The sequence below is a fragment of the Zerene cesonia genome, chromosome 20, assembly GCF_012273895.1.
Source record: "Zerene cesonia ecotype Mississippi chromosome 20, Zerene_cesonia_1.1, whole genome shotgun sequence".
NCBI lineage: Eukaryota > Metazoa > Arthropoda > Insecta > Lepidoptera > Pieridae > Zerene > Zerene cesonia.
The window spans coordinates 5391956-5417570 of record NC_052121.1 but is presented as its reverse complement, the minus strand read 5'-3'; the positions used below and the strand labels follow the sequence as shown (position 1 = coordinate 5417570).

At 32.5% G+C, this 25615-nt stretch overlaps 5 protein-coding genes across 13 annotated transcripts in view; 3 read left to right on the top strand and 2 right to left on the bottom strand.

Annotated features, from left to right (window-relative positions):
- Positions 1-7289, bottom strand: part of LOC119834856 (nucleosome-remodeling factor subunit NURF301) — an 8206-nt gene extending 917 nt beyond the window's left edge. The window contains exons 1-10 of the mRNA XM_038359374.1: positions 5702-7289; positions 5345-5627; positions 4516-4937; positions 4197-4424; positions 3938-4110; positions 3652-3849; positions 3275-3515; positions 1284-3037; positions 970-1201; positions 6-890 (exon numbers count right to left, since the gene is read on the bottom strand). Coding sequence (XP_038215302.1) covers positions 6-890; positions 970-1201; positions 1284-3037; positions 3275-3515; positions 3652-3849; positions 3938-4110; positions 4197-4424; positions 4516-4937; positions 5345-5627; positions 5702-6719 — 5434 coding nt within the window. The 5' untranslated portion in view covers positions 6720-7289. The remainder of the gene's footprint in view (positions 1-5; positions 891-969; positions 1202-1283; positions 3038-3274; positions 3516-3651; positions 3850-3937; positions 4111-4196; positions 4425-4515; positions 4938-5344; positions 5628-5701) is intronic.
- Positions 7290-9132: 1843 nt separating this feature from the next.
- LOC119835180 lies at positions 9133-12458 on the top strand. 5 transcript variants are annotated; one of them, XM_038359872.1, is made up of 5 exons: positions 9134-9295; positions 10109-10242; positions 10401-10559; positions 10812-11025; positions 12035-12458. In XM_038359872.1, the coding sequence occupies exons 2-5, from the start codon at positions 10117-10119 to the stop codon at positions 12379-12381; spliced, it is 846 nt and encodes a 281-aa protein (XP_038215800.1). In that variant the 5' UTR covers positions 9134-9295; positions 10109-10116; the 3' UTR covers positions 12382-12458. The 5 variants fall into 5 exon arrangements, with proteins under 5 accessions (XP_038215801.1, XP_038215800.1, XP_038215798.1 ...); XM_038359870.1 differs by having other exon boundaries at positions 10109-10260; XM_038359871.1 differs by having other exon boundaries at positions 9289-9423; positions 10109-10260.
- A 1340-nt stretch (positions 12459-13798) lies between these two features.
- Positions 13799-15154, top strand: LOC119835151 (UV excision repair protein RAD23 homolog A). The gene has a single exon (XM_038359820.1). It carries the CDS (start codon positions 13919-13921, stop codon positions 14900-14902), a length of 984 nt encoding a protein of 327 aa, XP_038215748.1. The 5' UTR covers positions 13799-13918; the 3' UTR covers positions 14903-15154.
- Positions 15155-17538: 2384 nt separating this feature from the next.
- On the bottom strand, positions 17539-23155 carry LOC119835024 (cyclic AMP response element-binding protein B). 5 transcript variants are annotated; one of them, XM_038359610.1, is made up of 7 exons: positions 22998-23155; positions 22518-22682; positions 22262-22411; positions 21704-21866; positions 21329-21400; positions 19464-19586; positions 17539-19383 (listed from the first exon to the last, which is right to left on the bottom strand). In XM_038359610.1, the coding sequence occupies exons 2-7, from the start codon at positions 22665-22667 to the stop codon at positions 19181-19183; spliced, it is 861 nt and encodes a 286-aa protein (XP_038215538.1). In that variant the 5' UTR covers positions 22668-22682; positions 22998-23155; the 3' UTR covers positions 17539-19180. The 5 variants fall into 5 exon arrangements, with proteins under 5 accessions (XP_038215538.1, XP_038215540.1, XP_038215539.1 ...); XM_038359612.1 differs by having other exon boundaries at positions 17539-19371; XM_038359611.1 differs by having other exon boundaries at positions 22859-23000.
- A 604-nt stretch (positions 23156-23759) lies between these two features.
- The window catches only part of LOC119835021 (actin-binding protein IPP-like), a 7545-nt gene continuing 5689 nt past the window's right edge, over positions 23760-25615 (top strand). The window contains exons 1-5 of the mRNA XM_038359603.1: positions 23760-24105; positions 24215-24359; positions 24518-24656; positions 24748-24913; positions 25019-25198. Coding sequence (XP_038215531.1) covers positions 23950-24105; positions 24215-24359; positions 24518-24656; positions 24748-24913; positions 25019-25198 — 786 coding nt within the window. The 5' untranslated portion in view covers positions 23760-23949. The remainder of the gene's footprint in view (positions 24106-24214; positions 24360-24517; positions 24657-24747; positions 24914-25018; positions 25199-25615) is intronic.

Here is a 25615-nt window from a genome sequence, read left to right as displayed (position 1 = left end):
CTGACCGATATGGGCCACTATTTGAGCTTGGTTATTGCCCGTTGGACGGATGAGAACTTGTTGGCCGTTCACTGTAGCCAAGTGAATCTTCCCAGCAGCCAGCTGTTGGACAAGGGCCGGATTGTTCACGACTATCTGCTGTGTAGCTGGCGTGCGCGGACGTGGCGTCTGCGTTCGCGGGGCCGGCGACGCAGGCCGCAGCTGCGTGGTCGCACGCTGCACGAGGACGGTCTGCATGCGCGGTTGACTCGCCATCCGTGTCCCTGCCTGCACGACTATCTGCTGCGCCGGTTGCACCATCAGCTGCTGCGACGGCTGCACGACGACCTGCTGTGAGGTCTGCACGACGACTTGCTGAGCCGGCTGCACCACAATGTGCCGACCTGCAGGCGACGCTTGCTGCGAAGCCTGTATCGTGAGGCGGGGTGTACCGGATTTGGTATCTTCTTGGTTAGCCGTGTTAGAATTCTTTTCATTGCTAACATTTTGACATTTTTCTGCTTCAGATTTACAGGGTGATGCGGCAATTAACTGACCAGTGATCCCCTGTTGTCCAGCCATCATAACGTGCAATTTACCATCTGACATTTGAACTAATTGCTGTCCCGGCAGAAGACCCCTAACAGTGATCTTTCCATCTGGACCTCGAATTATTTGAACTTTTTGTGGTGTGGACTCCTTTTGCGGAGTCACTTTAGATGGAGTTTCACCAGATAACTTAACACCAGTTATAGGTTGGCTAATAACACGAGTTGTTCCATCTGCTCCCTTCGTCATTATGATTCTTCTGGTCCCAATTACAGTTTTTTGTCCCCCAGATGTAGGTGTATTTGAAGATAACAATGTAGAGAGAGTATTTTTGCCAGAATTTGGTGTGCCTTTTGATTTGTCTGGAATTAATTATATATTTATTTTAAAAAATTGTTAATCAAATTTAAACTCAAATATTTTAAAACAGTATTATATAACCTTGTGACAATTCAAGAGCCCTTTTCTGTTGATGAGCAGCGCGCTGTTCACGTAACTGCTGTTCCATTTTATCTTTAATATCAGATGCATTGGCGGGTGTAGGAGCAGTACTTCGCTGTGGTAATTTTCCTGTCGATGTTCGCGTTACTGGCGTTACACGCTCAGCTCTTTCTCCATATTGTCGTACCTCCCACAATTCTAATTTATCTTCATCAACCCATTCCTCAGTTACCTGAAAATTAAATTTGAGTACTTAATACTGTAAATAACAAAATAAATGCTTGACTGCTTACTTTTTGTATACAATATCTTACCTGTGGTTCAGTGTTTTGTGGAGATTCAGCACGTTTTCGTTTTCTTAAACCACTACGTATTGATGTTACTTCACGAACAGTTTTCGGCAATTCCAAAGGAATAACAACACGTCGCCGTAGATACTGTGTTCTTTCAGAAAATTGTCCTATATGCCGGTGTTTTAACAGCTCTAGTGAAACAATTTCAGTATCTGTTGTAAGTTGATGTTTGCCATCTGCAGTAGCTGGTTTTGCTGCCATATCATCCCACCGTAAACATGCCCACATAACTCTCAATTGTAAAGCAGCACTTGCGAGCCATTGCAGATTAACAGTTCTATAAAGCCAACATGTTTTAAAAAGAGGCCTAGCACAAGGATATGGCCAAACCAATTGATTGGGCTTGGCACTATGACTAAATCCAGTAACAGTGGTATGACCTCCTTGTCTACACAACTTTCTTAATTCATGGTGTGGCAAAACCATAATAGTTTTTGCTTTACTTTTAGTGTGGAATGATGAACATGGTGGATATTTAACTGGAGTTCTTTTCTTCTTTTTTTCTATAGCTGCAGTTTGGACTTTTTTCAAATATAGTTTTCCATTAGGTCTTTCAGTAGAATATACCCGAATTATTCCACTTTTCGTCTTCTCCTCCTTTATTGTTTTTTCTTCCTTTTTAACACCTTTAGTTCCAAATCTCCTATTTATCGTAGCACGATACTTGGGCACATCTGCACTTTTTTCTGACTTCACTGAACATTCGTAATTTTTCGCTTCTTTATTCTGTTTAGCGGATTTTCCCCGCGTTATTTTTAGTTTGGGAATTGGAGGACGTGTCTTTTCTTCAGCATTCTCTGCATTTGGGCAATCAGTGTCAGTAAGCTCTTTAAGTGGTCCAATTTCAACTTCATTATCCTCAACATTATTGTTACCAATGTCAATATCCATCTCATTACCAACAGCAGGAACAGCACATTCCTCCAGTGTATTTTCACTCTTTAATAGGCAGCTATTATTTTCATTTTCACTCTTTTCTACTTTAGCAGGTATATCAAAATCACCACTGGACTTCCGTTTAACATAACAATCAGTGTTTTTATTATCACACTCCTGAGCACAAGCAACTGCCGAAAGTAGGTCAGTTAAAATATTCTCATTTGAATTTGAACTTTTACCTAACAAATACTGTTCTAATATGGACATTTTGTTGTTTTCTTTTGAATTTAAACTTGCATTGTTAGCAGAACCACTTTTTAACAATGTCAATAAATTATTCAGTAAATTTCCCTTTTCCATACACAATGGTGAAAAGCACTTATATTTCAGATCGATATTATAAACAGATGATTCTACTTTATTACAGTCTGAAGAATAACATCTATACTGTTTTGTTAATGAATTTAATTTCAAATATTTTTCTCTCAATATTTCTATATCCATACTCATTGTATTTGATTCACTTTTAGTTTGAGTGATGTTACAAATTGCAGAGCTATCAACTTCTGTATCTTCATTTTCAATATCTATGTTTTTATCTTCTTCACTTTTAACATCAATATCTTCTTTTTTTACATTATTCATTAAATTTCCTATTTTCTTTTCCTCCATAAACTTTAAATATGTACGTCTAGCTAGGAAATCATCTAATTTTGATTTTCTAGCAATTTTAGGGTAATATCGCCGGGTTGATGAACTTAAAGCTTTCTCAACATCAATCTCTTCAAAATCCTCTGTGTCTTTCTCTAAGGTCATGTTCCTCATTGACGGTGGCACTACAATGAGCAACAATTTTTAATCAATAAGTAGTTTACTTAGTTTGACTAGTATAGATAAATATAACAAAATAGTTGTCCATACATAGCCTCGTCAATAAATGGGCTATCTAACACTGAAAGAATTTTTCAAATCAAACCAGTAGTTCCTGAGATTAGTGTGTTCAAATGTACAAACAAACAAACTCTTCAGCTTTATAATATTAGTATAGATAAAATATAAAAAACATAACTTACACTTTGCCAAAACATCTTGGTCTGCAGAGCCATCTGATGTCAAGTATTCATATGTTTTAGGTTCCACAGCCAGAACTTTAATGATGCTGCCTTCTCGTACTCTAACTGCTATTTTTGCTGGACCATTATTTAAAGATAATTTAACATTTGTATATCTTTTTTTAAATTTTCTTGTTGTGGAATTCCATAACCAACCCCATTGTCCATGAATTCTATACTCTTCACCTTTTTGCTTCCAAACCTAATAAATGTATGAAATGTGATACATCAAAATATCATTTCATTATTAATTATCAAAAATCATTACATATTTTTACATTAAAATTAAGAAAAATATATTATTCAATCTCCATTATATTGAATTAAATTAAACTTGCCTGATGATGAAGACCTAATGAGTATTTCACAAAATTATAAGCTGTTCGGTATCTTTCTTCTTCCTCATCTCTTTCTTTTTTCTCTCTTTTATCAAGCTTCTTTCTTTCTTCACGCTCAACAGCAGTAGTGCGCATTAAACGAACATGTCCTAACTGTTCATGCCAGGCTGGTACCCATACTGCACTTTTTATACATGCCTATAAAATATAATACAATTAAATAACTGTGACTATAAAAATTTATTAAACTAAAAACATTTATTTAACACCAATATACAATTGTTACCTGAAGTACACAAAGGGCTCTAGCGAAGTCTCTAGGTGCTTGACAGAGTTGTACTGCTTGCACCCATGGCTTTCTAAGTAAGTTCCAATTGGGATGCATGAATTGTAATACTATATTTGACTCTAAATGCAGTAACGTCTGCCGTAGTGTCGCCACTAGCAATGGCTTAGTAGCTGAAAGATGAATGACCATTAAATAATATAAAAGTTATGCATAAATTGAACGCAAGTTTCAAAACTGTTTGGTATTTTTCACCTACCATTTAATAAACCAATCCATTTAAATTCTTGACCCGATGATAAAGAAAACTTATGTGAAATGTAACGCTTTTTATCTCTTTCTTCATTTCTTTGTGGTTTGTTAAGAGCCAAAGGATTTGTTGTATATTGATTCACATATGTTTTAAATGCATTTTCATTGCCAAGTTTAAATAAGTAAGTTCCATTAGATATTTGGTTGGTCTTCTGTCGTGTTAATCTTTCGGTCACTGAAAGCGCACAAAACAATATATAAATTGAATCATGAATTGAAACACTAAACTATTTTTTTTTATCGTACAGTGTGAATAATACATTTACCTTCATCATTTTTCTTCACCATCATTTTAGTTCTACTACTCTTTACTTTATTTTCATCATCATTAGAGTCATCATCTTCATTTCTTTCAGGTTCATCACTAGTAACAGTAACTTCATTCACTATGTCGCCATCAGACATCAGTGGCAGATCTGGATGCTTTTCATCTTCATTGATTCCTTGATCTTTTTGTTTCCTTTGTTTAATTATATTAGCATTCTGTACTTCTAAATAAGATTTACGATTGCCTTTGACTTGATTTGTCAGTTTTTCTGTTACATCCATTTGACGAAGTATCTCATCTTTCATTTCTAAAAGTTCACGTACAAGGGGTGCTTCCATTTCTTTACTGTCTAAGATATCAAGCAATTCCTGAAATTGCTGAGCTGTTGTGTAGTACCAGACATCTCCATTTTCAGCCTCTCTAAAACAGAAGAATCACAAAAACTATTGTACCTAATAAATTTAATAAGCATTTTAAAAAACACAATTTAGACAAACATTTCTAAATTTATTAGATACAAATAAATTTTAATTTAATAAAGATACTAATCTTTTTATGAACTCTATTTATTCTAATATAATACTTTTTCAATAGTATGTATCCTAAATATTAGGTATTATATGGACTAATTGAAACACATAAATTTGTCATACAAAAATTAGTAAATAAAAAAAAACAGTAAATGATAAAGCATTAAAATCTCTAGGGATCTGTAGAAGACCATAATCATAAATTGTACCAACCAATAATAAACGAAAAAATAATATAAACCTAATAAATATACAAAATAACAAAAAAAAACCATTTATAAAATTTGTACAACTTACATGAAAATTCTTCTCGCAATAAACCAATATTTTCTACCGTGTCTATCAAAACCTAAGTGCTCATGACGACATAATATTCCTTGTTTTTCAGCATCCGATAAACAGTCTGTAACACCAACTGTTTTATGTTGTTTACATAAAGCACATTGCCAATCTTCTGAGGGTACATCCTCTAGAGGGGGATCCACACATTCCAAATGGTAAACAGCAGGACAGGTTTCACAACACAATAGATCACCTAAACGGTGACATACTCGACAATGGTCATCATAATGTATAGGAACTAAAAGTTACAAAACAGATTTGTTAATATATATTATATCTAAATAAATTAAACATATATAATAAAAGTAATACCTTCACTTATTAAATCATCACGTACTGGGTTGGTTATTAAAAATTGGTTACATAAAAATTGAAGAACTGAAAGTCGGTCTTCCACTGTTGTAAATGGATATTCACATGAATTCAAAATCCTAGAAATGTTCTTATCAAATGTTTTGTCACTATCCACATACACTCGTAATACTTCAGGCCAAGTCATAACATCTAATAGAAATAATGTTATATTAACACTGTCTTTATGATCTAAGGGGCCAAAGTGAGTTTGTTGGGCATCTTCTTCTCGTAATAAAGCCCGTAATAACATTATATGTACTTCGGTTAATAAATTACTTTGCTCTTCACAACTGATTGCTGCACAAAGGTCCTCTAATCTAAATGGAGAAAGCCTTACAAGATGTCTGAAATGGCGTAAAACTTCATAGACACCTACCACTTGTAACACTGTATTATGGGGAATTATTAAATCATCAGATGAGGATGGCAAATCTAAATGGGGTATCTGTCTTTCCTGTTGTAACCATAGTGGATCTGGACTAGGTGGCCTATTGATATTTGTGGGTTTCCTAGGAGTACCAACTGTAGAATTAAAACTACTAACAGAAAAGTCACTATCACTTGCTGCACCTTCACTAACTGATCCATCTGTACTTTCACTTACACGATCCTCTTCAGGTTCTGATCTATCACTAAGCTCATCACCAAAATCAGATCCATAGTGGTACTCGGATTCGTGATAGTCTGCCGCTTGAGGATTATATCCTCTTCTAGAATAAGCATTTGATAAACCTCCTCTTCGACTTTTATGTGATTTACCTCCTCTCTGTTTTCGTGTACTTCGTTTGCTTGTATCACTTCCCTGTGGCGATGATGCTCTCGATGCAGAAGGAGTGCTTGCTAATGAACCAGAACCTATGTTTTGTGCTTGTAAATATTTAGGTTTCTTTAATAAATGATATTGGAATTTTCTATTCTTTTCAAAAGTTCCTGATTTTGGGGGTCTCCCGCGTTTTTTGGCCCCCCTCCCCGACATCTTTGCGTACAACTGTCAATTAAACACAATTTCGCACGTGTATAGCAAACACATTCTTGTTTACAAAAACAAAATGTTGTTTCTTATAGTATTTAGCTTCATCCTAAATCTAAAGGATTCATAATCTCAGCCTCAGATGACGCTTCCAACAAAACCGATGTTTCAATTCACAAAACAATTCTCATGGTATTTTTTTAGCAAAATTACAAAAGTTTTTCAATTCACTGATAACTCTATTAAAATTTTATCTAATTTACAGAAGGCACCAAAAACCTAATGACGCGAAATGTGAATAGGTACATGCAATTCTGAAACGCTTGCTTCTGGCCTCCCATTGGTTGATTATTAGACCGCCATGTTAGTTTTTATAACTTGTGCTTTATCGAATTTTTAGCGAACTAAATTATTACCACATAATCAATTTCACGTTAAAAATCAGTGGTATTCGTGTCCTTTTTAAATAATTTGTTTCTTTGAATTAATCAGTTAACACGATAGAACACCCGAACATTCATTACTCGCACGTCGCAAAAAGCTAGGCTAGGTAGTTGGCAGCCATTTTCCATCATATTGTTCATACATAATAATATTTCAAAATTTATGAACATCATGCCGCATAATCTTTTTATTTATAATTGATGTGAAAATACAATAAAACATGTGAATGATATTCATCTTCTGTTATTTTCATTTAAATTAAAAATTATTTAAAAAATTCTGTGATACCATGTTAAAATTTAAACATGACTGATGAAAAATTTAAAAAATTTATTAGTAAATACTCTGCTTATGTTCTATGTATTATCTGTAAACTATACAACAATCCATTTGTATTAGATTTGAACCAATAATCACACCTCACATTATAATAGTATAAATGATTGTTGGATTGTTTGTTTTGATGTTTGTCCGTTAATCACGTTGAAGCTACTGAACGAATTTTGATGAAATTTGGTATACGGACAGGCTATGCGCTGACTTGAGTGATAGAATGCATTATCCCGACTTAATGATCCCTTGGGATGAAACAGGAATCCGGGTGGAGCCGGAACGAGTGTCTAGTACGACACATACACAGGGATGACTCAGCTTAATACAACGTAGTAAATAAATAAGTGCAAGAAGAATTCGAAAAAGCTCATTTGCATTATCTACAAAAAGAAAAAAAGAAATATTGGTTAACTTGGTTGGAACCGGTATTCCTTAATAATATAAACAAGAAATAATCTCGGTTACAATACTCACCGTGAGACTTCTTTCGTGGCGATTCTTTAGATGGGTTATTAAAGCGCCAAAAAAAGGTTCGTAGAAAAGGTGTAAAATAGGGATAACCATAAAATTTGAAAAAAGAAAAATTAAAAGGAAGAATTTTATTGATCAAAAACATTTTAGCCCGCTACGCAAAGCAACAGGGCTATAAGTTATGGTCGCGGACGAATTTTAACCAGCTCCCGTGGCCCCTTCACTTAAATGGCTCGACGGAACACAGTGGGGTTTTGGTCGGTAGGAATCCGACATAACCCACGGCTTTATCTCCGGAGGCCGTGGGTATCTATGCAAGATTTCCCTACTAAAAAAAAAAGATAAAAAAGGGCTATAAGTTATACACTAGTTTAACAATTTTTTGTGTTAAATCAGTCCATGGTATCGTAGCGCCCGAACGCTTGAACCGATTTTTGTTCAACTAAATGCAATTAGTGATTGTTTTACTTTTTTTAAGATTAGCTGAGCTGGTAATTCGCCTGATGGTAAGCGATCATTACCGCCCATGAACGTTCGCAGAGGCTCAAACCTCTGCAAATGCGCTTTTAAGATCTAAGGGACAAGGAAAGGATTGCTGGCTGGACAAAAGGAATAGACTGGGAAGGGTAAGGAAAAGGAAATGGGCCTCCGGCTCCCCCACTCACTGAACGAAAGACAATAACATGCTATTATTTTACGCCGGTATTCTGTAAACAAACATAGTATTAGATCTTGTGACACCGTTTATTTTTATCACACTACTATCAAACGAGAATTATATGTGCAAAAGAAAGATGTATAACTTTTATTAATAGAAAATTTTTATTAAGATTTAAGTTTTTTTTTGTCCCAAACACTGCTGACAAAAATTATCGCCAAAAATTGGGCTATTTATGAAAGTATATAACTAAATGCAATGACACCTTTCTAAATGCGTTTCTTTTCAGGCTTCTCACTGATTCAGTCAGTAACCATCCTAACCTCTAAATTTAAGATGCTAACTTTCAGCAGATTTCTAACAAATTAATAGCAATAACATTAAACAGAATGCGATTATATTTTTAGATATATAGAACTAAATTTAGTGTAGTGTAATTAGCGCAATATAACTACGGTACTGATGGATGTATTATACCTCTACTTGACTGTTGATATATTTAATCTGTTTGTCACTCTTGACCAAAGAGTAGTATAATATGGTCCACCACAAAGTGTAGCATAATAATACGGGTAGTCCATCCCCTGCTTGTCATTCGTGTCATCGGTTATCGTGATTCCTGGTCAATTTGAGTAGTAACTAACTTGTTCCTTCTGTTATTTGAGTCCTCAACGTAGTGAGTAGTAACTAATTTTTAATCTGTGGTACTCCCTCAGTCCTGTCTCTCCCTCACGTATTTTGAATTCCTCACTCCTTTATAGACTGGACTGGGACTGGGATAATTTTCGTCTTTGCAAATTTAAGGTTAATCATAATAATTTTACGCATATTAATTATATCAAAAATAGAAATTTTCGTATATTGAAATTGAATCACAAATATTATTAGGTTGTTTTACGTCTGCATAGAATCCCTATTATAATATTATATTCCTATAAGGCGGTCAACTGTTCCGCATTCTGCGGAATCGTTAATTAATTAATTTTGATCCTGCTTTGAAATAATTAGTCGAAAATATGCCCGCAATATCATCATCGCATCAATTTTCTTAACGCTTATAAAGAGTTCATTAGTGAATAGTCTATAATAGACGTCCGAAAAATCTACCTTAAGGATGGAAAGTGCGCTTATACTTAAATTTAGTTAGTTGACCACCTTACCATACTATATAATACTATAAGTGCAAAAGTACTGTCTGTCTTATTGACTCTTCATCACTTCTAAACAACTGAACTGATTTGGTTGAGGGTTTGGAAGATGATAAAAACTAACATCTTTCAGCCAAATATCAATGAATCCCAGGGAACAGAAACTATAACAGGAGAACCCTGCTTGTCTGTCCTATTTTTTTTCTTTGGCTTTGCAAACCAAGCCCTAGATGGAGGGTTAATAATAACATGAAATAGCTAGCTAAGCTAAAAAATAAGAGTACCATTATTTTTATTTCGAAACCACTATGTATATATATCATGTTGGTTTTAATTTGCAGTTAACAGGATGTATAAAATGAAAAGTATTATCCCAATTGAACAATCTATTGATTTACCAACATGTATGTATTACATGAAGAATCCCAACCAAACACCTGCTAAAGATGACATACAATTGAATATTCGTGACCAGGTTATGAGATTCCTTAAGGTTTATTTCAATAATTTTTTTTTGTCATTTTATTAATTAGCCAATATATATCTAATAAAAATTCCTTAATCTTATATTTTAATACCGTGTATAGATAAATTTTATTCAACACCGTGATAATGTATAGTTCTATGTTTCAGAGTGCACCAAACAACAAAATGTTGGAACTTGAAAATAGACAAGATCAGCTGCTCAAAAAATTGGATAAACTTTATGAGAAAATCCAAATAATAAGTTCTTCCTGCAAATTGAACGACACAGCTCATAATAAAACCAAGTCATGCACTAAAACATCTCAGGTTACCAATTTATAAATCAAGGGGACTACATGAACTAAAAGCATGTTTTATAAAGCCTTAAACTAGATGATTCACATGAAAAAGCTTATGTGATATTGTTTAATTTTTATAAAACATTATAACAGTCTTTAAAATCATTAAAAAATATAGTAATAGCCGTTCTATAATTAATTTTGTATAACAAAAAATAGTGACCATTCATGAATTTTCTGTTTTTCTTTTTTTTTTAATGATTGTAATTTTTTTTTATAGGTCAAACCTGAGGAATTGGTTTTGGTTTTAAGTCCAGATAATTTACCATGGTTTTTAGGTAAAGTTTTAAAAGAAAATTTGGATTTAAACTTTACTTGGCACATTCATTCTTCTACCCCTTCTAACAAAATTCCAAAAATAAAATCATTCTTTGAAAAGGTCAAGTTTAAGAACACCAATGGAAAAGTCAACATGAGGCTTATTTTTAAAAATGGTAAGTTTTGTTTTATTAAATGTGAACCCAGTTTAATTATAATTACCATAATCCAAAACCACAATTAATTGTATATTTTAAGTTGTAGGTATTTTTAAACATTTTTTCTTTTATTTTAGAAACAATTAACATTATACATTTAGTAGCTTTCCTTTTATTAAAACTGCCTCTTATGCTAGAATCAATTGTTTTTATGCTATATAATATATTTCTCATGTTATGTTATTAACTTCTTTTTAAAGTATTTTTAAATCCTAAAAAAAAATAAAAACTATACCAATTTTTTATTGTACTAGCTGCGCCCCGCGGTTTCACCCGCGTAAGTCCGTATCCCGTAGGAATATCGGGATAAAAAATAGATGTTGGCCGATTCTCAGACCTACCCAATATGCTTACCAAATTTCAGAGGAATCGGTCAAGCCGTTTCGGAGGAGTATGGCAACGAAAACTGACACGAGAATTTTATATATATATAGACTAGCTGCACCCGGCAAACGCTGTTCTGCCTTACTCTTATCATTTAGGGGTATGAAAAATAGATGTTGGCCGATTCTCACACATACCCAATATGCACACAAAATTTCATAAGAATCGGTCAAGCCGTTTCGGAGGAGTTTGGCAACGAAAACTGTGACACGAGAATTTTATATATTAGACTAGCTGCGCCCCGCGGTTTCACCCGCGTAAGTCCGTATCCCGTAGGAATATCGGGATAAAAAATAGATGTTGGCCGATTCTCAGACCTACCCAATATGCTTACCAAATTTCAGAGGAATCGGTCAAGCCGCTTCGGAGGAGTATGGCAACGAAAACTGTGACACGAGAATTTTATATATATAGATTTATTCATATAAACATTGTCTTTCATGCATAAAAGTATATCAGTTTTATTTCTGTAAAAATCCCAACTGTCAAATTGTATGTAAGTAGATTTATTATTGCTCTATTCACATGCCTAATTCTTCTATCCAAATTCATGAGAATTTATTTCTATGTTTTCATGTTTCAGAGTCACCTAATATGGAATTGAAAATTTCATCATTGGGTTTACCTATACTGGGAAGTGTCAATGTTTTGAGATATCTATGTGAGGCATTCCCAAACACTGTTTCATATGATTTTAATGATTATGCAGCTGAAAGTTTGTTGGATACTTGTTATTTACTTGAGAATTCTTCAGAGAAACAAAAACAAGTGCACTGTCAAAAATTATTTAAAAATGGAAGTCAATGGATTTATAGTAATAAGTTTAGTATCATTGACCTTGCTTTATATAATGAGGTGAAGCAATGGAAAAGTGTTCCAAAAATTGTACCACAGCAGTGGCTGGTAAATTGTGAAAAATGCATATTATGAAGTACCTAGTACATGTCACACTGCAAATATTTTCGTTTTATATTTATTTCATTAAATATATAAGTCTTTTATAATCAATTGAATTTATTTATTATGTACCAACTTAAAAAAAAACTAAGAAATAATAAAGGATTTTCCAGGAAACGATTTTCATAATTTTCTGAGCTATTTTTAGAGATGATTACCCTATATAAACGTACAAAATTCAGTTACTTTTTGCCTAAAATACTTATGCTTATGATTTTTTTTACATTTGGGTAAAATTCTAATTGTAATCTAATACTTTGAAGATGGCATTTTGTCTTTGTGTTTTAAGTATTATTTCTATGTTTTTTTCGTTTTTTTCGCATTTCTGAATAGAGGACTCTCGGAGTAGTTATCTTTCCTAACGCCCCTTTTACTAATGAATTTATTTTTAGCAAATATAGATAAACTTTAATTTGTGTATATTTTAAAATTTCATGCATGAAAATTTTATAAATGAGTAATCGCCACCACTTCAACGCGCCCCCTATTTTTCTGAAACTCTCTAGGCCTCTAGGCCTTCGGCACCCTCTAGATGTCATTATCGCCAACTTTGAGAAAAACTGGCATATTACACAGTAAAAGAGACTGAGACATAGCGATAACATAGATCATACATTATTTTAAGTAGCGATATTTGGACATTTTTATCTGACTATTGATATATGTGACTCATTTAACAACGTAATGTATTATAATACATATTTATTATAAAATGTAAAATAGTACTATATCGTTATATATGTATATATCAATATGAATGGTTAATTTCACAATATGAATGGTTCACAATGTGGAAGTTTCATAAGATGGAATATGCGTGTAGGTCGATAAGAGACATAATATATAGATGTCGGGGAAATTCAAATATATGAAACGGCTAAAGCGACTTAAACGAACATGAATAATGATGTCATAACCGGTCATAGCTAAGCATGTACCAAAGAGAATAAGAAAGATAACATCAGCGTTGGCGTTACCAATGTAGGCTTTCCTAAGTATAAAGATATGAACGTCTACAGGGCCATCAACTTTTAGAGGCAAACAAAAAAAGGTGATACACCGGTAAAGATAAAACATATGCTATATCCTATTCAAACATATATACTATGGCATAAATATGTCTTTCTTTCACAATTATTATATTTATTTAGAAGACGTTCATTTTATTATAATTATCTATTTACTAATGACAATGAAAAGTTTATATTAATCTTTCATAACTGATCAAAATAAAAATATATATTTTGATCATTATGAACAATGTCTGTATATATTTCATAAAGTGAAATAAATAAAAATCATGGGTATTTTATACTTTTACAGTCAGAATAATTTATTAAATAAAATAATATGTAACGATTATCATAATTGGTTACGATTATCCAAACACAAATGACATCTAGGAAATTGAATAGAGGTTATGTTTACTGGTTAATTTTGTCGAGTCAGAAAAGTTATCTTCGTAACAACAGTTTTAAGAATTTCAGTGGGATTACAAAAGTTAAGCAAGATGTTGGTGACATTAAAAACTTTACAGCAGCAAACATTTCAAATTGAAATAAATCCGGACGAAACTGTGAAGGCATTGAAACTTAAAATTGAAGTTGAAAAAGGCAAAGATTATGCGGCAGATAATCAGAAACTTATTTACGCTGGTAAAATTCTACTCGATGACGATGAACTTAAGAAATACAACATAGATGAGAAGAAATTTATAGTAATTATGGTAACAAAACCCAAAACAGCCGAAACTCCGCAGACGTCTACATCCGCACCTGAAGCTGGTGAAAGTACGTCAACAGAAAGCGGAGACGGTAAAAACAAAAATGCAGAAGAAACACCGAAAACAGTGCCAGCGCCAGAGCCTGAACGCGCTGTTGAACCAGTAGCTGCACCAATTGATCCTGATTTTGAATCTACTGTTCAAAGTATTATGGACATGGGTTATAATCGACAACAGGTAGAACAGGCTCTCCGTGCCTCGTTTAATAATAGAGAAAGAGCAGTTGAATACTTAATAACGGGTATACCTGAGGATATACTTCAAGAACAAGAGGCAGAAGAAAGCACAGATGAGGATCCTTTAGGTTTTCTTCGTGATCAACCACAATTTCAACAGATGCGTGCAGTAATCCAGCAAAATCCTAATTTATTAAACACTGTTTTGCAGCAAATTGGACAATCTAACCCTGCTCTTTTGCAAGCAATAAGTCAACATCAACAAGCTTTTGTGAGAATGCTAAACGAACCCGTGAATCCACCTTCTAGTGGTAGTCTAGCCACTGCAGCACCAGAAGAAGCAGGTGCTCAAGAAAATCAAATAAATCAGCAGCCACAGAATGTCATTCATGTTTCTCCCCAAGACAAAGAAGCTATTGAAAGATTAAAAGCATTAGGTTTTCCAGAACATATGGTCATTCAAGCTTATTTTGCTTGTGAAAAGAATGAGAATCTTGCAGCAAATTTTCTTTTGTCACAAAACTTTGATGATTAACAACACAATTGTTAAACTTAATTTTTTAAGACATTGTTTACATATATAAATTTCAGAGCCTAATATTTCTTATTGTTTGCTTTGTATATTTAAATATGATTTATGCACAGTAATAAAAAAGGACCCATAATTATAAAAACATCTGCAAATGTATCTTATTTTCATTACAAAATTCAAAATTCTTACTTTTTCAGGTACCTATGTACTTTCAGTACTGAGTTTTAATAAAATAAAAAGTGAGTAAATTGTAAATGGATTTTCTTATTCATATTGTTAGGCCACCCTTTTATTGTATTTCACTTGAGTTTAGTTACTTAACAACCCAATTAAAGTATGTTTTTATAGAAAAATAAACATGAATAAAAAACGCTTGACAATTTTAATAAAATAAAAAAAAATGTATTAAATTTACCTATCTTTATTAATTATATGAAATTTCTATCAGTGGTCGTGACTTTTCAAGATTTGATATAAATATAATTACGTAACTTATTTTTTCAACGAATGTATACAAATAAGTACTACGGTTATACCCGCAGTGTTACCGTTCCCGCTAGATTTCTGCTACAAAAACTACTAGATATGGCCTTCCGCGGGTCTCAAACTATATTTGTACCAAATTCCATCCAAATCGGTTCAGTTGATTAGGTTTGAAAGAAAACAGACTCAGATTCGCAAAGGTTGCGTTCAGGAATTAAGTCATCCACAGGAAAGACAATAAAACAAACAATTGCCTGTATGATTGTCGGTCGCCGGGTCTTTCAGTGAGAGTTAATTTCAGTTTATATTTGTTTATTCATGCATTTACTTTGATACCAATTAATTATTTTCAACGACTACAGAAAATTTATGGCTGTAATAAATATACGAAACAAAACGAAAATACTTTCGTTTAAAAAGGTTTTATTTTTGTTTCAAGAGTGAAAGCAAAACAAACAATTCTGTGATGCAGTCCTTACCAGTAAGTAACTAGCCTAGCTTAATGGTCAATGAGTTTGTAATCGATTGCTTCTTTCTGCAAGCAAGTCGACATCTTCAGCTGTTCATAAACGTAACTCCGTAAAAGGTAACTCATATACTGTGTGGAAAAAATGCCCTACCAATTGATTCCGGTGTGATTTGTATTGTTTATTCGTGTTTTATTGACTTAAACTTACTTTTTAAACAAATAGGAGGCGTTTGAATAGTCCCAATTTATTATGACTCTTCCTGCCATCTATTGGCGAATAATAATACTCAAATATAATTTCCAAAAAACACAATTTATAAAAAAACAATAAAAAATACCGAGCAAAGCTCGGTCATCCAGGTACTGTGTTGAAATGTTTCATAATTATGAAACGATAAATTAAGAACTGAGAATATTCTTTTAATGGGAGTACCTAATGCTCGGATACCTTTTCACCCTCGAGTGAAAGGTTTTAGAGGTACATAAAATAAAATAAATTCCTAAACGTAGTTAAAAAAAAACAAAATTGAATTAATTTAATCAACTTCATTTGCTCTTAAACTTACTTAAACGTCAGATAATTATTTACTCTTGCTAATCCTAATCAAGTAACATCAAATTAAGGCAATTAAGTATTGTAGTTATTGTCACGGATGCTTGACAATATATGTAAAGAGTATGAATTAAATATGTCCATTTAAAGTGAGCCAAAATAGAGTCTAATGAATTCGGTGACATATAATCAAATTTTCGTTCCGTTTCTAACACTTATATAAATATAATGTGCTTATGGTACGCCCCTCGAGCTAAATATTGAAGTTTTTCTACATTGCCACAACGTATCGTGGTAGTAGTAGGGAAGCCCAAGAGGGGATTTTGATTTACGCGAGCCCATCAAATTTTTATAAGGGAAGGTTATCTATTGTAAGTACCTCCAAACAGTAAAAGCAGGTAATATTGGTGAGTGCGCTCACTGGAGCTGCAGGAAATTATAAAAAAAAATATCGATAATTCTCTAAGATGCGTAATCTTAGAGAATTATCGATATTTTTTGTCTAATCGTAAGATTAACGAAATTTGGACTTCTTGTGTTGTAAATAACCCCTAATATTTTTATGACGCGCTCGAGTCATATTTTTTTTAAATTTTACCCTTTCTTCATATACACGAAATTGCCATGCCATTGCCATTTTTTTACAATAAAAAAAAAATCGATTTTCGATTAAAAACATTATAGGACTTTTTTTCTTGCTATCATCTAATCTGCGAATTCCAGTAAGTTTCCGATACACTCGAGTAAATGCACATTTAGCATCTTAGGCTTCCCTACTACAGAGTGTTTGCTGGCTACGACGCGTCATTAGCGTTTTCATTGGAGCCATAATACAAATTTCGCGTTCTATTTTTTACTCAATATGCGAAAAAAAAAAATCTTGTATGCTGTTCTCGTGTTATTTTCAAAGGAACCGGAAAATATAGACACTAATTTGATATTCAGTAAAACATGTAATTTTTTTAAAATATTTAGTTTTCATTCTTACCTGTAAAGGAAAATGTAGGGACTTCATTTCAGATAAATGATGCTGGTTATGTGTGATAGTTGTTTTTTAATATTCTGGTTTCATCACAGCTAAGAATATTATTCTAAATAAAATGTATAATATATTAAAATAAAATAACCAAGAAGTACATCAAACAGTTAATATTATTAATATTTATAAATAGCATAAGTTAACATAAAAAGCTATGTTGGTATAAACTTTATCCAATCTAATTTAAAAGGCACTTTCCACAATGTCTTACATTAATTGTTGCCATTTGCCACTAAAGACATGCGTCTACTTTGTTTATTAAACATAACAAAAAAAACGAACAACAGTAACTTATGAGCTCGGCATGATATTAATGGCAATTGACTACTTATAAAATCTTATATTTAATAATGAAAGTCAATTAATTACCCTCCAAGAAGATTAAAATGATAAGATAATGTAAAGAAAATTAGTAAAACTCCACATACTGTAATTTTATCATAGCAAAAAATACTAATAGGTTTATGTTTGTAAAAACTAACCAGCATAATAAAACCTCTTGTGATATGCGAGTGAGTCAATTTTCGTTCAATTTACTTCCTCATTTTAATATGTACAATATAATCAAACTTTATATAAATACAATCTATACATATCTTAGCTATATGTACACACTGTACATTCCATTTTTTATGTGTGAAATTTAGTACATCACTAATTTCAACTGTACATTGCAATAGGGTTATTGCACGAAAGAACTAAAAAATAACTTTGGCTTATCTATTAAATCACCATTTAGGCGTTAATAATACCTAAGCGACTTAAATGAATGAATGGTTTACAATCGGTAATTCTTTTCTCTTCATAAAATGTGGTAAAAATGAGTTGTAATGGTAATATGACTATTTACAACTCACGCATACACAAAGAAATAACAAATTATTTACCACTGAATTTAAATAATGGACAGACTTTTTTTAATACAATAATAATTAATAGGTGAACATTAAGATTAATAAGGGATTATCTATTGAAACTTTTAGCGGTAAAATAATATCTTAATATTTTCGTAACCTTTGAAGATCCCGGAAAGGACAGATGAAGTGAATTTTCTATCATGGCAAACTACAACATTTCTCAAAAAACTGTCTATAGTATAGACTATCTGGTTAAAATATCAACAGGGCCTTTGTCACCATTTTTTTCTAGTTATGGCATAGGTATATCAAAACATTTTACGGGCCGTCATTACAAAAAAGAGTACTTATTGTATAGAGACAACCAATTTCAGACAGGTAAGCATTGATTTTTGCAACATATAAAAATAATCAACTAGATGACAAAAAGAAAACAATAACATTATAGAATATGATCAAATAGATAAACATATAAATTCTAACAATACATTACGATTTATCAAATGATAGATGAAAATCTACTCAAAATAGACTTTTTTTTTATAAAATTCTTTCTTATTACTTTAGTTGCAGGTAGTTTCAGATAAAAATATATTATTATTTACAGGACTTAATTAGATGTTTCTAAATTGTTGGTGTTTCTGATTATTTCTTGGTCTGTATTCAAGGAGTTATAAGACTTTGAAAGTATTCTTACAGTAAATGACACTCTTGGCAATTTGTTGTTAATTTTCAGTATTTTTGGACTGCACTGAACATTTTTATCGTCACAGCATCTTGGGCCGTTAGAATTTTATGAACTCAGCATAGATACTGCCAATGTGTGCCTCATGGCATCTGCCAGCATTTTCAATGGCACATCTGGCTAGCCAGCTGGATCTCATTCTGTTTTTTGTTGACAATATAGCTCCTTCAGTGATTTAAGCTCTTCTATGAGTGCTTTGTTTTGATTTTCCAAAACAGCTACTCTATTCTCTAAACATTTAATGTACTCTTTCTTTTTACGTCGACATTCTCTGGCGGCTTCACGATTTTTCAAAAGGCGAAGTTCGCGCTTTCGGGTTTGATCTTCTAATATAGGACCTATAAACATAGCATTTGTTCATTTCTTCAAAATAGTAATATTGAATATATAATCTTAAAATTGACATAACTATACTAACCCGGCACATAAAACTGGCCATCTTGGTTGGTAGCATATTGCACTATTGCGCCGCCACCCGTAGTTCCTGATACCGCCAAAGTATGAAGACCACTTTCTGTTTGTAATGCTCCCGCTGGAATAACTAAATATACAAAAAAAATATAATGTTTACTATTTGAAACATAGATTTCGACAACATTTATAACTCGATATAAAGATTGTGCTCAAATTTATATTTTTTCAAAACAATTAAATTTTCTGCTTAATGAAAATTTGTAATACAGTATAAACATATCATTGTATAGAATTTTTTTAATTGTATATAATACATATATAATTGTTATGTAATAAATAATTTTACATAAACATAAACTGTTGTTTTTATACAATGAAAAGCTAGCATTTTATTTAAAAAAAAGAATCAATATCTACCAAATTTATTACATTGATTCACTAGCTAAGTAAATGATTATCAACTTTGTAGTTGTCTGTAGCAAACATGACGCAGCTGCTAGAATGACGTCATTGTCATTGGTTTGAGCGCGATTACGTCATCTTGAGTGAATAAATTGAAACATGAATAATATTAAAGTTCCACCACAAAAAAATTTAAAACTTGGGACTGAAACGAAAATATTCTTATTTATTTAAAATTCAATACATATTACAGAAAAATAAATACCTACATCTCTTTGGAAACTAACTCCCTAAAACATTTATATTATGTATAATAAATTCTATTAAAAATAACCAAACCAGAAAATAGGTTATGATGGTTTGTGATATATGGGGTAGGATAATTATTATGGTCCTTAATATTTCATCACTCACCACAAACATACTTAATCTCAGTTAAGCTAGAACTTGAAAGTAGTGAGTACTTTCAATAAAAATGGACAATACATAGCCAGATAGAATTTAACATTATGCAAGATAAAGTTGTAGTATACAAATTTTAACCTTTAAAATCTATTTCTAAGTTAAAGTCAACACCCGTTTTTCGTTAGAACGCCTTTTACCTAACTAGTTGTAACTAAATCACATAAAACAACTATAATTTGCTAAATGATTATTACTTAAAACAATTTCGACCGAGGTTTTTTATTGATTTCATTTTTTTGAGCCTGAGCTCTAGGGCAAGCTAAGTACACTACAGTAAACAAACTTAATTAAAAACTATATATGACTGAAAAAGTTAAAGATAAGTCGAAAAAATATTGGAAAATAAATAGTCTCACTACATAGAAATCTTATTATAAGGAGATGGGCCAATCATAGCGCTCTCAATTGAAACTCAATTTGTTATTATATAATAGATATAAATAGGTATAGATCATATACAGATATTTTTTTGAAATTTAACCAAACTGGCAGTATCATTTTTACAACTTTATAATTTTATGTATTAGTTCATTTGGAAGTACATAGTTTTAAAAAAGGCATTTAGTTACAACTAGAAGAAAAACAGGTTGTAATGGAAGCATATAGATACCTATATAGATATGATATCAAGATTATAATGTAGTATTACTCATTATATTAAATAATGATTAGAGTTACCATTGTCTTGATAAATTCTTTTTATATTGGGTTTCAAGCAATATGTTTACTTACAGATCTTACAGCATTATTAAATAACCTCTTGTTGCACCTATGATAACTAGTGAGAAAGGGCCAACTAAGGATTGTATGAATTCAACAGACCACCATGAGACTAAATCAAGACCGAGCCAATGTGTTGAGAAACAAAAAATGATGGTGTACACCAGAGCCTAATGGTTATAAGCCGTGGAGGAACACGGTATATGGTTGTGATACATTGTAACAGGTTAGTGACATGTTGCACACAAAAATCAAGTGTCAGCTGCAGCACATTTAACTAACCTGGTGCAAATGACAAAGGAGATGACAGCGACACTTCATTCTCAGGTCCTGGTTTAGTTCCCATGCGATTTTCTGTAAGACCATATTTCCTTGAACTGATTGTCTTTAAGTCCAACCCAGTTAGAAATGATTCAAATTTTTAAATAAGATGTAGATAATACTTTTATTACAATACATATAAAAAATTGGAATGAGGATCTGCATGCTTGGTGGAGGTATAAGGATGCTAACTCTTATAAAAGTAATATAGGCAACTATAAACTGAAATAAAATGATACATAAACCGTTGCTATAGCACATTCTTTATATCTTTGTGTACAATTGTTGATTACTGCAGCACCAAAACATAATTTCTTAAAGAAAGATATATCATACCAGCTATTTCAGCTCCTCCCAAGTCATTCAATATTTTACGATATGACGGCCGCCTTGTGAGCATTTCTCTGTATTTCCTTTTTGGACTTTCATCATCACTACCACTTTCATCACTGCATGATTGTCCTTGTGTGCTGACCACTGTATTAGGCTCTGGTTTTATCTAAAATATACATATTAATATGATTTAAGCAGAGGATGTAATTTATAAGAATATTAAAGATTTAGTAAATTTGATATCCTTGATAATAAAGTTAGTAGTCCTTTAAACAATAATTTGTGAGTTTAAACATACATATAATAATTACATATGATAATTTTTATTTCGGCCCTGTATTACGTAATTAATAAAAAAAAATAATAAAAAACTACTTCCTCAAGTTATAAAAATTACATAATAGTTGTTGTCACTATGTTTTATTACAATAAATTTGAAGTGTCATTTATGAAACGCAATGCCTAAGTCTAGGTTAGGCAACAGAGCAAAATAAGATAATATTGTTCATAATTAAAATTTGGCATAGCGTTTTCTTTTAAATATTCCACTATTAAACTTACCTGTAATGTTTGTAAAGTTCCTTGTGTTGTGTGTATAACAGAATTTGGTTTGCTTACAAGAATCACATTGCCTTTTGGTAATTGCACTGACTGTATATTAGATGCTGTTTGAATCACTGATTGTTGATTAGGTTGGATTACAGATTGCACCTGCAAATATAATGTTGTTATTTGAAAGTAACTGAATATGATACTAATAGTAAAAACCGATAAGCAACACATTGCAAAATATTTACAAACATAAACAAACAACAACCTGTGCTGATGGAGCCTGCGTGGGTAATGTTAGTTGAACTATACTCGTCACGACAACATGCGGGGCTGTATTGGAAGACCCCGGGCTGGCCAATGGATCCGCAACATTCGCTCCGCTCGGTGTACCATTCTCCTCCACCATTCCGTCCATGCCAGACTAGCTCACCTAAAATATTCAAGGTCAACGTTCTGTGTTTCTTGAAGAACTTTATATATTTTAAGCATGCAGCGATGTTACAGTTACATTATTCTCATCATAGTGATACTGTTGATAGACTCTATTGGTCCCATTCTAAAACTGAACTATCGCGTCATAACAAGGAAAAATTTCCAATTGCGTACATTAGCTTGTAACATATTTCGGGACCAAAGCGTTGTATGGAAAAGTTGAGCAATAAGGTCACAAGTAGACAACATGTTTGTGAGCCCAAATTTAGGCGACCGTGACAGACCGCAAGATGTCTTCAATACAAGCACTCACCAGTTACGTATTCCTCGTCACCGTATATGCTGCGTCCGGAGTGGGCGAACGGGACGGTACGTAGTAGCCACGTCAACTGCGAGAAGACTCGTCACTGGCGGAGACCTATGATCTTGTATGCGTCATAACAATATGGCCGAATTTGTCAGGCGCATGCGCTGTGATCTAGTGCTTTCAATAACAGATTACACAAAGATAAGCAGGTATAAGTTCATAACAATAAGTTTAATCTGTAGTAATGTTCATAGATTAAAAAAAGTTAAAATTAATAAATTTTCACGTATTTACTCAGGGTAGGTTGCTCTTGATGATGGTTACTAATGCAATCTTCGTGTCTTATTTATTGCGTGGAGTTAAATCCTAAATTCAAAGACAGAAAAATATTTTAACAATAATAATAACGTGTAAATTATTGAGAAATTTTGAAAGAACAGAAAAATGGCCGGTATTTTGTTGTTTGTTTGTCAAGACCTCAGTTATGACAATTTAGCGAAAAATTTATGAAATAACATTTCGCTCACACAGCGATAAATGATAAATGCCTATAAACGCTGGGGGCATTTGAATTAAATAATACTGGCACCATTATATTAGGCGTGGCAGCGCCGTGTCTACGGGATTTCTTTCATGGCAGATTTTACATGTCAATGTGATTAGACGGTACTGACGTACTAGCTAGTACTTAATCTGTAGTAATGACTGAATACTTATATTACTCTGTCTACGAGTCATAATTTTAAAAGTCAAATTGAAGCAAATTGACTCACTCTTGAATGTGTGTCAAAGTTATAGCTTCTGAAGCAACTAGCAATTTAATGTTTACATTTTAACTTTTACATTTTTTATTACAAATAATAAGTCATAAAAAAATTATAAACACAACAAAATAAGATAACTATCTAATTAAATTGTATGCAATTACAATGCCGTGAATTTTCTACAATAAAACACTATGTCCTCAATTATTTACGAAAAACATAACAAAGAAGGCTCTAAATTATACAAATGTTGCGAGTACGCTAGTAAAGTTTCATTAAATTTAAACAACTTCAGGCGAGATGGGAGGTTTTGTGACATAGAACTTATTTCTGGAAAGACTAAAATTAAGGTAGCTTAATATTACCAATGGAAAGAACATACAGCTTATCGAAAATTGCTTATACTTTCATAGTTTATATATATGAACAAAATCGTCACAGTAGCTTTTCAATCTTTAGGCTCACCGAGTAGTCCTGGCTGCCAGTTGTGAATATTTTGATGCCATGTTCAATGTTGGCTTAGAAGAAAGTCAAAAGGGTCGAGTGATGTTACCCAGTATACCGCCTTCCATATTACCCTTAATCATCGACTTTATATACACTGGTAAGATATCAACATATTAAATTTAAAGTTCATTTAGTAGCTGTAGTTTTAAAAACATTGAATTGATGTTTAAAGAAACTTTGCGTCTTGGTAAAAATGACATAAAAACTCTGAATGTTACATGTAGATATAAACCGACTAATCCTCATAATTTTCAGGTGAAATTGCAATAGACAAAGTGACAGTACAAAATTTATTGATTGCAGCTGATATGTTACAGTTAAGGGAACTTGTATTTGGATGTGGAGAGTTTTTGAAAAGAGAACTACATCCATCAAATGCACTTGGTATATTTAGGTGAAAATACAGATTTATTAGAAATAAATATAAAACATTAACTGTGTTTATATTTTAAATATATATTGTTTTTTAATACAATATGATACAGGTTTGCAGAAACTCATAATTGTAAAGAATTAGCAGAAGAAGCCTTAGCACATGCTCAAGCTTATTGGAATAAGGTAGCAAATGGAGATGAATTATTGGAACTGCCTCTACAGCAGTTAGTCACACTTCTTTCTTCTGAACAGTTAAAAGTTGATAATGAAGCTCAGGTTAATACTGTTTTTTATTTATTAAATTTGAATGTACATCAACTGTTGAACAGGAATATATCAAGAAATAAGGTATAACTGAATAATATAATTACAAACTTATAGGTACTATATCCAGCACTGAAGTGGTTGGAACATGATCCAGCTTCTCGACGCCGACATTGTTTTGAAGTTTTGAGTCATGTGCGGTTACCGCTCATATCACCACAAGTCCTGGATAGTGCCATTAAAACTGTACAAGATCCATCCATAGCTGTAGCACTGAAAACCGTCAGGGTTGATATGGTGAGACTTTTAAAATTTTGTTTTCTCTTCACAGTAACTTTGTGAGAATAAGTCTTAAATACATTAAGTTATTACAATTGTTACGTAATTCTTGTCTTGCTTTCTTTAAAAACTTAAAAAAATTGGATAATCAACAGGTTTTATACAGCTGTTGCCCGCAGTAAATTATCATGGTACAAACTTTCATAGTCTATTTTATCCCCTTGGTGGTAAAATTTATTAAAATCTTTTCTTAGCGGAAGCCTACGTCTTAACATATATCTGCATGCCAAATTTCAACATGACCCATCCAGTGGTTTGGGCTGTGCGTTGATAGATCACTGTCAGTCAGTCATCTTCAAGTTATATACCTAGTCTTGCCATAAATATTGTAATAAAGAAAAAAGAAAATTGTTAACTGCAAATAACATTTATTAC

Excerpts from the sequence above, each read along its gene's own strand:
- LOC119835151 (XM_038359820.1), top strand. The coding sequence starts at position 13,919 with ATGTTGGTGACATTAAAAACTTTACAGCAGCAAACATTTCAAATTGAA.
- LOC119835180 (XM_038359870.1), top strand. The coding sequence starts at position 10,117 with ATGTATAAAATGAAAAGTATTATCCCAATTGAACAATCTATTGATTTA. Across the intron at positions 10,560-10,811 it reads CATGCACTAAAACATCTCAG|GTCAAACCTGAGGAATTGGT; the intron begins GTTACCAATTTA and ends TTTTTTTTATAG. Across the intron at positions 11,026-12,034 it reads GAGGCTTATTTTTAAAAATG|AGTCACCTAATATGGAATTG; the intron begins GTAAGTTTTGTT and ends TTCATGTTTCAG.
- LOC119835024 (XM_038359610.1), bottom strand. The coding sequence starts at position 22,667 with ATGGACGGAATGGTGGAGGAGAATGGTACACCGAGCGGAGCGAATGTT. Across the intron at positions 22,412-22,517 it reads CGCAGGCTCCATCAGCACAG|GTGCAATCTGTAATCCAACC; the intron begins GTTGTTGTTTGT and ends TTATATTTGCAG. Across the intron at positions 19,384-19,463 it reads TGGCCAGTTTTATGTGCCGG|GTCCTATATTAGAAGATCAA; the intron begins GTTAGTATAGTT and ends CTATGTTTATAG.